This window comes from Conger conger, chromosome 12, assembly GCF_963514075.1.
Source record: "Conger conger chromosome 12, fConCon1.1, whole genome shotgun sequence".
NCBI lineage: Eukaryota > Metazoa > Chordata > Actinopteri > Anguilliformes > Congridae > Conger > Conger conger.
This window is the reverse complement of record NC_083771.1, coordinates 28209795-28223284: the sequence shown is the minus strand read 5'-3', so window position 1 is coordinate 28223284 and position 13490 is coordinate 28209795. Positions and strand designations below refer to the sequence as shown.

The window sequence follows — 13490 nt, the reverse complement described above, 5'->3', positions numbered from 1 at the left end:
ATTAAGCCCAGCGGAAGATTCCTTCCCGTATTTATCATTGTCTGACCTCTGTCCTCACCAATGGCATCTTCCCGTTATTTAATTGGTGCCAGGTCTGATCCAGCAGATTGCTAACATAATTAGGAAGCTCCATAATTAATGGCATGTGTTATCATGCAAGAATGTCTTTAATGAACCCTTGAGTTGTTACAGTCCTCCTCCTAAAGGACCACTAACCTAACTGTATTTTAAAGGTCTTCTTCAACTTCTTTTACTGACTGAAGCAGAAAGGAATAGTTGGTTACCTGGTAACCAAGGTGTATGTGACTGCATTGGGAATAATAAGCTAATTAAAGAAAGCAGCATTCGCTATTTTCAGGCTTTATAATTCCTACAGCTAACCTGTAATGGTTCTGTAGATATGCATCAGGGGAAGAATTGGGCAGAAGCATCAATGAAATGCATCCAGTACATATGTGTGTGCACGCGTGCGTGTGTGTGTGTGTGTGTGTGTGTGTGCACGGGTATGGGTATGTGTTTTGGTGTGAATTGCTGAATGTGCATGTGAATGTGTGTAAATGGCTGCTAGTCTGTGTTTCTGTTGTATTTTTTTTTTTTTTTTACTACGTAATCACACTTGCCCATTAAGGGAAAAAGAGAAATGAGCACAAGCTTCCTGTTTGCAGTTAGCCTTTGTCCCTGTTTATATCTGCACACTAATGTGAGGGCCTATTAAGCTCATATATTATTAGATTTGAAGTAGAACACACGTTTCTCAATGCCCCGTGCATCCTGTGTGACACAGTTAAACCAATGCTATCTGTCCTCAGATGAACTGAACTCAACTTCTAATTGGCCGGCTAAATGGGATTTCCATATTTCCATATGTAATGGATAACCACTGATCCGTACAAGAAGGCAGCTCACCAGAGGGGAACATGTGGACTTACAGGCATCTGATATGTGAGCCAATGTTGATTTCATCAGCACTCTACTCCTTTCTTGTTAACATTAAAAATTTGCGCCTGTAGCGTAGTGGTTAAGGTACATGACTGGGACCCACATGGTCGGTGGTTTGATCCCCGGTGTAGCCACAATAAGATCTGCACAGCCGTTGGGCCCTTGAGCAAGGCCCTTAACCCTGCATTGCTCCAGGGGAGGATTGTCTCCTGCTTAGTCTAATCAACTGTACATCGCTCTGGATAAGAGTGTCTGCCAAATGGCATTAATGTAATATAATGTAACATCAGGGGCAAAGTGGAAAGGTTTGATAATGTTTTCCACAGTTGATACTAACGGGTAATTGGTCCAGAGGAAACTTGTAGCCTTCTTCACGCTGTATATAAATGCATCATACACTGGACATTTACAGAGGAATTCTGAGAGCTTTCAGGTTAACACAGATTTGTGCACACCTGCAAGCTTCCAAAAGTAATGTCAATATGCACCTCTCATGAAAGCAAAAAGGTTTATTCAGGTCAGAGACTACACATAGCTAACGTACCACAAGGAAGACTTCTCAGTCCAAGGTGTAGTCTGCTTAGAAACAAACTTAAAGACAGTTTTTAATACATTAGAATCACTTTCACAAATCATCTTCTCAGGACTTAATAAATTTAAGAATGGCATACAATACAAAAAAAGATAGACGAAATCTCTCCCCCTGTCAGACAGGGGCTGAAATATACAGTTCCAAATACTGAAACTGACTATCACCATCTTTTTAAGGATTAGAACAAATTCGGCAAACATTCATTGATATTTACAACAGTTTTTACTGTTTGCTGTTTTATGACCAATATCCTCCTCTCCCTCCACTGTACTTACTGTAAATACAGTCCTCCCTTTTCAACTTTGTTTTTAAAATTGCAACAATGCAACTGTTGTTATTAAAAATGATTAAAATATACACTATAGACAGAAAAGCTTACAAGATGCCAAAAAGTAAAGCTAAATAAAAGTTAAAAAAAATTGATACACAAGTAGTGATATTGTTTAGAGGTAGCTAGAAAAAGTGAGCACTCTAGGCTATAGACCATGTTAAAATTCTATTGGCTCATAATATGACTGAATGAGGTAATAAAGCAGTGTTTTGATTGGTGGCATGTTTACTCTTAAACTGCATTATACACTCACTGAGCACTTTATTGGGTATTTATTAGATTTCTTTTTTAGATGTATTGGTCTTCAGCTGCTGTAGTCTATCCACTTAGAGGTTTGACGCGTTGTGTGTTCAGAGATGCTCTTTTGCATACTATTGTTGTAATATGTGCGTTATTTGCGTTACTGTCACCTTCCTGTCACCTTTGACCAGTCTGGCCCTTCTACACTGACCTCTCTCATTAACAAGTCGTTTTTGACAGAACTGCTGCTCACTGGATGTTTTTTGTTTTTCGCACCATTGTCTGCAAACTCCAAAGACTGCTTGTGAGTGATAATTCCAGGAGATCATCCATTTCTGAGATATTTAAACCATCCTGTCAGGCACCAGTCATTCCTTGGTCAAAATCCCTTAGATCACATTTCTTCCCCATTCTGACATTTGGTCTGAAAAACAGCTGAAACACTTGACCACGTCTGCATGCTTTTATGCATTTAGTTGCTGCCACATGATTGGCTGATTAAATATTTGCATTGCCAAGCTGGGGTACAGGTCTACCTAATAAAGTGCTACGTGAGTGTATACAATATTCAAGTGAGAACTGTATCTTTAGTCACCGAGAGGATGAAGTGCAATCAGTACTTTTTACTGTAATCCTTTTTAACACTGCAACTACTATTTTAAAGAATGGGTTAAGGGCATTTAACAACAATATACCAAACTGAAACGTAAAGTAAAAAGATAATTTTATGTAAAATATAAGTTGACTCCAGAAGCATGTCTCAAGGTCAAAAATCGTGTCTGACATATTGCAAACCAGTGACTACAAGTCATATATAAAACGTTTAGAAATGTTTATCCAAGTTGCCATTAAATGTAATATTGTAGTCGCCTAACTTGTAAAACCAACTTGTAAAACCACTTACGTAACTGAACTAGCCATATGTAACAATCAAACCAGGTGTAAAATAGCAGAAACTACAGTGCACATCTAATATATGATTTAAAGAATGGATTCCCAGTCAAGGTACCATTGAGCAGGGTCTGCTGGATTTTGTTCTCATCTTAAATTCAGAAAACAATAAGATCCAAGAAAATAAGTAAGCTGAGTCAAACTATGTAATCAGCTGCATGAATTAATTAGTTGAGTGCTAAATAACAACAAAGACCAGCAGGCCTTTAGGCTCTCCAGGACCATCATTTTAGATTATTATTATTTTTGTTTTGTTTTGTTTTTTTGTTTTTTTTTTCAAAAAAGGCTGACACCACAAAGTGTAAACCCAAAGGAAGGACAAGTGTTTCAGGGCCAGCGTCTTTGCTATGGATATTATTCTTTGTCACAGATTTTCATCAAATCATCTACACAAATGACACCTTCAAAATGAAATTCAGAGCCAGTCCTGACAGTTTCATATAGCAATATATAGATGTACACATTTATATCTGTTTAGATACATATATAAAAAATGACTTTCTGAAAAAATATGCAGAGTTCGGGGAAAACGGCGACGGGAGGTTGAATGAGGTCCCTCCGCGGAAAGTTCCAGAAACAGCAGGGTCCAAAGAGTGGCGGATATGCTCTACCGGACATGGTTGAGGTTCAAGAGTCAGAGGGGATATGATGCTAAAGATTTGGCCTCCCTGATTGGTCAGTTAGTGCTAGTTAGAGCCCTACTGCTTGGGGATAGGATGCCACAGGGAAGAAGAAGTGCTGAGGTATTGGTGCTCACGCTTCCTTCCGCAGCATCTGATTGGCTGTGCCTTGCCAGGCCCCCACTAGCCTAAGGAGACAAAGGGGAGAAAACAGCCAATTACAACGACAGCATACACATCTCTCACATGGATCATCAACTTTTATTCTTTAAAACAAAAGGGGAACTAAAATATTTCTGCAGCTACTGAGTAACATGAGAACATTATTAGCAGACCTACGTTAAACTCTATTAGAAATATTTAATAAAAACCAAAGTGGCACCTTATTGGTGGACTCCACTGACTGGCTGCTTTCCTGTCTTATATTTATACATTTTCTTGCTTATTTGTTCTTCTGTTTATTGTTTGTCGAATCCATAAACTACTCAATGCAATCAATTAGATTACTTTGAAATGGAGCCGCCAATTTGTTTGCTCACAGACAACCAAACAAATCTCCCTCTAGATTCATGTGACATCAAATCCGTCATGGGGTTGACTGTTTTGTGGCTGATGTCCATGGTAAATTCTCAGAGTGAGTGAACTCTTTAGCTGCGATTTTCTCCAAAATACATAATCCAAACCTGGGCTTGTACTAATCAAGCATCTGAGGAGGAGCCCACATCTGGGATCAGTTTCGCCTTTCAGCTCATAATGGATTAGGTTAGGATATGGAATCGGGACGACTGATCCCAGTTCAGCAGTGTTAATATGAGCCCTGGTCAGCAGAAATAGGACTGATGAATGATGATTATTAAACCACAAAAAGGTTGGAATTCACTAATTTTACTCAGTAAAGGCTGAACTCACTCATTTGAACCAATAAAAGCTTCTTGCTGCAGAATGCCAAGTCATGATTTGGGCAAACAAGTGGAATTACAGGAGATGCATTATGGGATTTGTGCCTTACCCTCCAGTGTATATGTTATAGGTAAACCCCTTGTAGGCCTCTCCATTTATAGGATCACATTGGATAACTACAGGCATTTAAATGAAAAATGTTTCTTTAACCATCACCACATACAGGGGAGAAAAACACATTCTCTCAATATATTTCTCACTTAAACAGTATATTTTTGACAAATAGACATCAAAATGTATTGCATATAATAGGAATTATGCATATTGGCATTACATAAATTGGCAGTACATAACTTATTCTTGTCATGAATTGTATCTTGATACTGTATATCTCAAAATCATTTCATTATTTCAAAATTCCAATTTTATTTTAATATCACAAAATTATTCCTTTATCCCTGATCAAATAATCTCAATCTATGGTGAAATATAGCCGGTGTATCTACATTGTCATCTGTACAAACAGCTTTAATCCTAGAATAGTTATCATTCACACTGAGGCATACATATCATCACTTTAAAATCTGCTATTAATATTGCCAATAATATTGACATTTCTTTGAAATTAACACATTAAAAGCATATCTGGTTATAAAATATGGAATGAGAATATTTTGGGAGGAAGTAGATTCATGGAATGAGAAATTCTAAAAACAACAAATAATAAAGTGGTTGTAAAGTCTTAGTCTCTGCGGAGACAAAGAGAAGGGTTTTGTGGGAAAGGGAAACCAGGCGAGGTGTTGGAGGTGTCTGGGCCACGCGAGACAGCCAACGCACATATTTCACTCTCCCATTTTATCACAAAGATTCAGAGTCTCCTTCTCAGGGTCTCACTCCCCTTCCTTATGTCATGTTCTCTTTTTTGTTGTGTTTCTCCTCTTTTTCTGCTTTGTTATTTCTCAGTTTTACTAAATTCACAAATTAGTAAGCGTTGCCAAAGCACGGAGGTGCATTGCAAATTCCAACGGGTATAATACTGAAATGTTACAACCCGTGCCTTTTTTCATGTCATTCAGTCTCTAATCTTTTCTTTATTTCACTACATTTCTTGCTCTCTATCTCTCGTTATATAGCTCTGTATATAGATATTTCCCTCCGTATGTATTTATATATTTCTCTCTAATAAATATTATCTGTCCCCTGGCAGGTTCAGGTTGTGCGCTGCCTTATATAAAAGAGTCTTATCGGACTCCATTGTGTCTGCGAGAGGCCGCGGGCAACCCCGGTTTCATATTTCATCAGCGCAGACGAGGGAGCGGCGGACCTGCTGAAGCTCCGCGCGGCTATTAATCGAAAACATCGATACGAGACTAACGGCCCCCTTTCTCAAAGTCAGCCTCGCTCACGGTCAGCAATAATGAAAACGCGCGTAAAAGGAAAATCCGCCAGTGCCTTTTCATTTACATCTCTCTCTCTCGTACGAGCTGATATTTTTATCCTTTAATGTCAGGGAAGTCTGGCATCGCCCGCTCTCTCCTTAATCTCCCCTGTCATGCGCTTGCTCCTGCTGAAAGTGGTTCAATCATGCAGGCGCCCTCGCTGAAAGGGCTTCAGGAGGCGTTGCGAGCCTGGGTGATCACTCCAGCTATTTACTGCAAACGATGGGGGGCTGCTAATTTCACAACAACTATGGAAATTACATTTCGGTTTTCAATTTCTTCTCAGTTAGTTGTAGTACAACCTTTTATCACAATTAAGATAAAAAACAAGGACATAAAACCAGATAAAAGGGTAACAGGAAAAATAAATATCAACAATATTTGCAACATAAAATAAATTACACTGAGGTTCAAATACAACACAAACTCAAATGTTAGCCTCTTCTGCTTTTCTTTAACTGCCATTTAGAAACAAGAAAACATTCACGTTAAATGAGGGGATAGCACAGTAATCCCCAATAATAGATGGATATGAGTCAATAATGATCACAGTAAAGCTTACATTCAGGCTGTGTTGGTGGCACAGTAGAGCGCCCTCTGCAGGTTGTCACTGTATCCTGCCATCTGGCTGAAAGCAGGCTGTGGGGTATGCACCTGGAAGGAGAGATAGAGGGAGAGGGTGGCCACGCCCATCAGATCACTCAGCCAATGGGAGAACAGGTGGCCGAGTGGTCATTACCACACCATGTGTCATAGCAGCTGTGAGATTACTTTACTGGTAGGAAATGGAGGGTGCTATGTTCTGGGCACCTACAGGGTGACCCAAATTACAGCCAGAAGGAATCAACTAATCACTGTTGGCCTTGTTCTGTTGGTTGTTGGCTGTCTCCTAAATGAATAATAGGTGTAACAAACAAATGGGAATTAAAAAGTTGGATGGGTTGTGAGAGAAGTAACAGGATACTGCCACTGTGAGGGTCGGTGCATACGTGCTTACCTGTGAACATGCTGGATAAGAGGGTGCTTTTGCTGTCTGAGGAATCCAGCTGAAAGTCCTCATCCTTCATGTGGAACCCTGCAGGGTGACAGCACAGGAAATGGCTGTTCACATGGACACACAGGAAACAGCTGATCACATGGACACATAGGAAACGGCTGATCACATGGACACACAGGAAACAGCTGATCACATGGACACATAGGAAACGGCTGATCACATGGACACACAGGAAACAGCTGATCACATGGACACATAGGAAACGGCTGATCACATGGACACACAGGAAACAGCTGATCACACGGACACACAGGAAACAGCTGATCACACGGCCACACAGGAAATGGCTGATCACATGACAACACAGGAAATAGTGCAAGGTGACATGTGTGCATTAATAATGTTTTACCCGCATTGGTGTGCATATGTACGTATCCTGCATGGTGCAGGGTGTGTCTGTAGTGTAGTGGTTAAGGTACATGTCTGGGACCCACAAGGTCGGTGGTTTGATCCCCGGTGTAGCCACAATAACATCCACAGGGCTGTTGGGCCCTCCAGCAAGGCCCATAACCCTGCATTGCTCCAGGGGAAGATTGTCTCCTGCTTAGTCTAATCAACTGCAGGTCGCTCTGGATAAGAGCTACCAAATGCCATTAATGTAATGTAATGTAATGTAATGTAATGGTGTGAGCGGGCGTACCGGAGTTGGGCGTGGCCGGGGAGCTGGTCTGGCTGTTCTGCACCGCTGCAGCCACCGCGTGAGCCGCGGTGACCGCCGTTTTGGCAGCGTAGAGGTTGGCTTCCTCCTGGAACTTTCCGATGTTCTTCTTGTACCGGATCCTCTTGTTGCCAAACCAGTTTGAGACCTGGGACGGGGGACAGGGGAAGGGGGGGGGACGGGGGGTAGGGGGGCAAAGGGAGGAGCAAAGAGAGAAGCAGAGCAGTCAGACACGCTTATTTTTTTACCTCCATCTTCATTTCCTAACATCTTTTCCTTGATCCTACCTCCATCCATGTGAGATAGCAAGAAACAAACCAAAGTGGTTAAGGTATATGACTGGGACATGCAAGGTCAGAGGTTCGATCCCCAGTGTAGCCACAATAAGATCCGCACAGCCATTGGGCTCTTGAGCAAGGCCCTTAACCCTGTATTGCTCCAGGGGAGGACTGTCTCCTGCTTCGTCTAATCAACTGTAAGTCGCTTCGGATAAAAGCGTCAGCCAAATGACATGTAATGCAATGTAATACAGATGTGGCAGATGGGGACCCACTGGTTGATCATTTTCCAGTCACGATTCCCAAAAAATACTTCTGCAAAGGATGAGGTCATGCTTTCCTGCTAAATCTTTGGGAGCCTCTAAGCTCCTGGCTTCTAGCTCCTAGAAGGAACATTTAATGGACTGGAATTTCCTTCAAGATGGAGGACCTTGATCGATTTTCTGGGCAAGGAACAAGGAACAAGGAGGTGGAAAATAAGCAATTGGAATGAGCCAATGGTGTTGTATGTGGTGCCACTGTTTGGGTAATCTTTCGGGGGGAGAGGGAGGGGGTTAATTCGGCAGCTTGATCTTCGGTAGGGACATCCCTGAAGAACCGTGACAAATAAAGCACTATTTGTATGCTGCTGTGGACATGATTTCAATGTATGCTCACAGACCACAGTACACTCTTAAAAATCTTCTTGGGTGTGACTTCATTTTCTCTATTTTACTGTCCTCTACAACACTATTCTCTCAAAGAGCTACATAGGGGATTTTATAATGGCAGTGAATAGGGACCTTTAACATCTCATCCTGTTAAAGAGTCATCTTCTATAGCCCAATCTCCATATCACTACGCTGGGACACTGGGTTTAGATTTGGTCTGGAGAGAAGAGTGTTCAGTTTTCTCAGGAGGCCTCCCAGCCAAGTACTAACTAGGCCTACACCTACATAGCTTCAGTAATTTGACATTAGAAGGGTGCCGTATGGCATGGGTGCTTAGCTTCCACAGTTTGATGTGAGAAGACTACTGGGTGATTTGGCTGCTTAGCTTTAGCAGTTTGACACGAGAAGGGAACATGGTGTTATGGGTGCTTAGCTTTAGCAGTTTGACACAGGAAGGGTACTGGGTGGTATGGCTGCTTAGCTCGAGCAGTTTGACATGAGAAGAGTACCGGGTGGTATAGCTGCTTAGCTTTAGCAGTCTGAAATGGGAAGGGTACTGGGTGGCACAGCTGTTTAGCTTTAGCAGTCTGACATGAAAAGTGTGCTATGCTTTTTGGCAATCCTCAGCACATGTATTTTCAGAATATTGATATGGAAAAGACACACCTCAATTAATGATTTTCAGTTCATAAAATAACTTCTTACAATTTATTGATGATATCTTGACATCGTTCATTATGGGTTATACCAGGAATCACAAGGTGGTATCCTGTAATACTGTATATCTAGCAGATAAATGAATCCTCTAAATATAAAGGCATATCCTGAAGAAGAAGGAAATGTATATAGAGCCGTTCTAAACCAGGTGATTGCAAACACAAGAGACATTCTCTGCAAATAAAACCATATACTGTTAGTATGTTTGCTTCCTTTTTCATTTTGACATAGATATCCATCTGGATGCCTTATACCTTTACATTCCAGGAAACAGATTGACGCAAGAAAGCACCCCATGGCAAAGAAGTATGTTAGCCGTCTAAATATACTTAAAGGAAAACAAAAAAAACAACTTCCATTGTTGTTTTCACTGACAAAAACAGGCACAGGCACAGGCTTGTGTCACTACGCAACTCCCATCATCCTTCAGCTGTCAGTGCGCTGCGTGGCAGATATGAGGGACCTCGCAGGTAAAGATGTCACCAGCGTTTCTGTTTGACTGGGATCTGGGACGGAGCAGAAACCCTGACAGGTGCGCTAAAAGAGGACAGCGGCAGGTGTGCTTAGCTCTCCTACAGCATCTACTATTGGGATCATGTGACGGCAGAGAATACATTAATAAAATCCGGCTTCTCTCGCATCAAAATGAACGATGACTCCTTTCAAACAAACTGCGGGTTCCTAAGCTCCAGGTTGCTAATAATAGAAGTGTTTGTTAAATTAGGTCTGAATAAAAAGAAATGCAAGTGTCAATACCCAGTTATCGGGGACACATGCTGGCAGCTCCAGACTGCTGGAGCTAATTATGGAAGTTTTGCTGATAGATCTGCAAGCTGTGCATCATAGCTGGACATATGATGTCAATAGAAAACTGAGTGTCCACACCAACCACAATATGCTACAGACAGGCAAGCAGACAGACCGACAGCCATACTGTGGTTAAATATCTTGATGAATACAATATCCATACATGGATTACAGGGGGGAAACCTGACTACAACTGCTTTTGGTCCTGCTTAATACTAAATAGCTCTAAACAATATCTATGTAATCACATTAATGACACAAGTAAGTACAGTGTAACTACTATGTTACATTGTACTTCAAAACTTCAAAAACCTGTTTGTGAAGTGCTGTTCTCTACTGCTGTGCAGGCAGATCAAAATTTCATCAGTGAATGTCCCAAAAAAGTATGGTGCATTCTCGCTAGGCAACTAATCCAGGTAGGGAGGCATTGAGTGGCAAGCTGTCATCTGTCCTGCTCAGCCTTGTCTCTCCCTGCTCCTGCTGAAGAGGGCAAACCTGCCTGTGCCCCTGTCCATCCCCCACTGCTCATCTCATTTCCGAACAGGCACTCAGGTTTTCCAACCAGGCACTCAGCAGGCGTGCAGGCAGAGTAGACTTCACCTGCGTTGCATCAGACTCCCTCGGAGTAGCTGCGTCTTTAATACACCCCCCAATTAAAATTAACGATGTTCAGGCAGAACCACTGCTGCTGCCGGGATCGGCCCCCTTCCACACTTGCTCTCTTCTGGGTTTACCCGGGGGTTAAACTAACACGCCGGCTGTAATTGGGAACAATGAAAGCGCCAGCCGTCCTCCGTGTCAATTCCCCTGCTGCTTGGAGCAGCTTCAGGGCGGATGTAAAAAGTGCAGGGCCTCACTGTACACGCTTACATGCTAATGTCAGATATGTATGATATCAATACAGCTGGGGGGAAAACATACATGCACAAAATAAAAGCTCTGTAATTTCACTCTCATAATTTTCTTTTTATCTCAAATCCAAATGCTTTCAATCTACAGCAAATTTCACTTTACTGTTCCCATACTGCTCTGCTGGAGGGCACTGTATATTATGCTGGAGTGCACCAGCTTACATATGTGTGTGTATAAAAAGCAGAATAACAATACATTTCGCAATTATCAGCAGAAACAGACAGCCCTATTGATCAGTAAGGGTGTTTTGCGAGGTGTGAGAACAAGGAAAACAGCGCCCCTCCTTGGGTCTCCCACGCAGCCTGGCATCCTTGGCTGAGTCTGTTCTGAGGAGGGTTTGTGTCTGTCCTGTTCACTGTGTGTCACTGGCCGTATATGCAGTATAATGATAGGATTAAATTAAAGGTACAACATTGACTCAAGTGGTAAGAGAAGTCTGGCAGTTGGAGGATTGCCAGTTCGATTCCCACCCTGGGCGTGTCGAAGTGTCCCTGAGCAAGACACCTAACCCCCTAATGCTCCTGATGAGCTGGTTGGTGCCTTGCATTGTGTGTGAGTGTGTGTATGAATGGGTGAATGAGACGCATCAATTGTACAGCACTTTGGATAAAGGTGCAATATAAATGCCATTTAGCGGTCAGTTTCCAAGAGCTGCCTGGAGAGTTACATTACCTTACATTAAAGGCATTTGGCAAACGTTCTATCCAGACGCACATTTTCTTTGAACTGCTCGTCCTGGGCTACTCCCAGAAATTGATCTCCTTGGTCTAGATCTTGGATCTTGTCTCTCCAGTCATCCAGTCAGATCCTATAGAATCAGTGGTGACAGGCAAACCTGTGCTGTATTCCCTGTGAACTTGTGAGCCCGTAGCTCCGACAGGAGCACGGAGTTACGAACTTGGAGCTTTCCAGTGTTAAACTTGTGGTAAATATGAGTAACATGGTGGCTGGCAAGAAGCTGTTGCTAGCTCTGAGCACCAAAAGCTCCAGAGCTATGTTTTCCCATAAGCTGTTCGCTGGGAATGAAGAAATATATATAGATATTTTAGGAGTAAACCATTGTTTGCCATTATTGTGCAATTCAACATTTCAGCCATTTTGAATGGTGTCAAGTTTTCTCCTACTCTATATAGGGGCGGCCTATAGCGTAGTGGTTAAGGTACATGACTGGGACAGGCAAGGTCGGTGGTTCTAATCCCGGTGTAGCCACAATAAGATCCGCACAGCGGTTGGGCCCTTAAGCAAGGCCCTTAACCCTGCATTGCTCCAGGGGAGGATTGTCTCCTGCTTAGTCAACTGTACGTCGCTCTGCCAAATGCCAATAATGTAATGTAATGTAATCTAATCAGGAAAGTGGAACCAGTCATGACTGGAGTCTCCTGACATCATGAAAAGAGTCACAAATCAGTGTTGTGTTTATACAAACTAGATGCTAGTACATTCTCTGTGAATCATTGCAGAGGGCAGCATACGGTTTAGTACAACAAAACTGATCATGGAAGCTATGTAGACCCTTAAACGAGAAGTTTCCAAATTTTCTGAGCCTGTAACAAAGCTGATAAGCAAGTATATTTCCATGGCATACCCCTTATTGATAACAGTGTCAAAACAAGTGTCAAAACAAGTATGCATACACTGTAGGGCCCAACGTATCCAATTTTTTATTTCAACCCATGTCAACCATTACCACAACCTATACCGGTTGTCCCGCCCCATAAATTGGGATTCACGGCGCAGATACCTCAGGCTCTATTTAAAATGTTTTCAGAGGTAATCTCAGTGGAGCCAAACACATTCCTATGCCATGCATATACCTACAGTTATTGTTCTACGAAATGTACAACAGCTTGGATGAAAAGTTAAATTAATTAAAACTGTGAACGACTGTGGCTTGAAGATCGTCTCTTCCCCGCAATCTGAAGCAATTGCAGGAACGCCCATCACAAAGAAATTATCAACTTCACAGAATCGTAACAAGGTAAAATCTGAATTCACAGGTGAGAGTTCACACAAACACATGGAAATGAACAAAAACGGGGGCTTGCCAACAGCTACATTAGCACATTGGAGTTATGCAATTAGGGACAAATAATTAGCAGCAACCCAGAAAGAGAGTTGTGGAAGCACGGCTCATGCCAATTAGCAGGATGTATAATAGACCTGAAAAAGGCAACAAACAACAACAGGGATATGTAATAATCGTCCTCAGCTGTGCAGCCTGACAGCCGAAATCATACGAGTAACCATCTCTGCTCTCCCTGAAACCAACTGGATGTGCATTTCATATGCTCCCCATTTTAGCATCATACGCTTGCGTCTGTCAATACAAGGGATGCTCACAGCATGCACAAGTTTGTAATTCACAGTTTTTGTGTAAATAAACAAAATAAACAAAAATA

The 13490-nt window shown here is 42.0% G+C and overlaps 1 protein-coding gene across 3 annotated transcripts in view; it reads right to left on the bottom strand.

The window, feature by feature from the left end:
- Nucleotides 1–1433: 1433 nt before the first annotated feature.
- The window catches only part of LOC133141925 (pre-B-cell leukemia transcription factor 3-like), a 62500-nt gene continuing 50443 nt past the window's right edge, over nt 1434–13490 (bottom strand). For 2 of the 3 annotated variants that reach the window (XM_061262752.1, XM_061262753.1), the window contains 4 exons: nt 7710–7875; nt 7010–7087; nt 6575–6666; nt 1434–3861 (listed from right to left, as the gene is read on the bottom strand). In XM_061262752.1, coding sequence (XP_061118736.1) covers nt 6620–6666; nt 7010–7087; nt 7710–7875 — 291 coding nt within the window. In that variant the 3' untranslated portion in view covers nt 1434–3861; nt 6575–6619. Of the gene's footprint in view, nt 3862–4682; nt 4750–6574; nt 6667–7009; nt 7088–7709; nt 7876–13490 lie in introns of all 3 variants that reach the window. The other variant, XR_009710141.1, reaches the window with a different exon arrangement.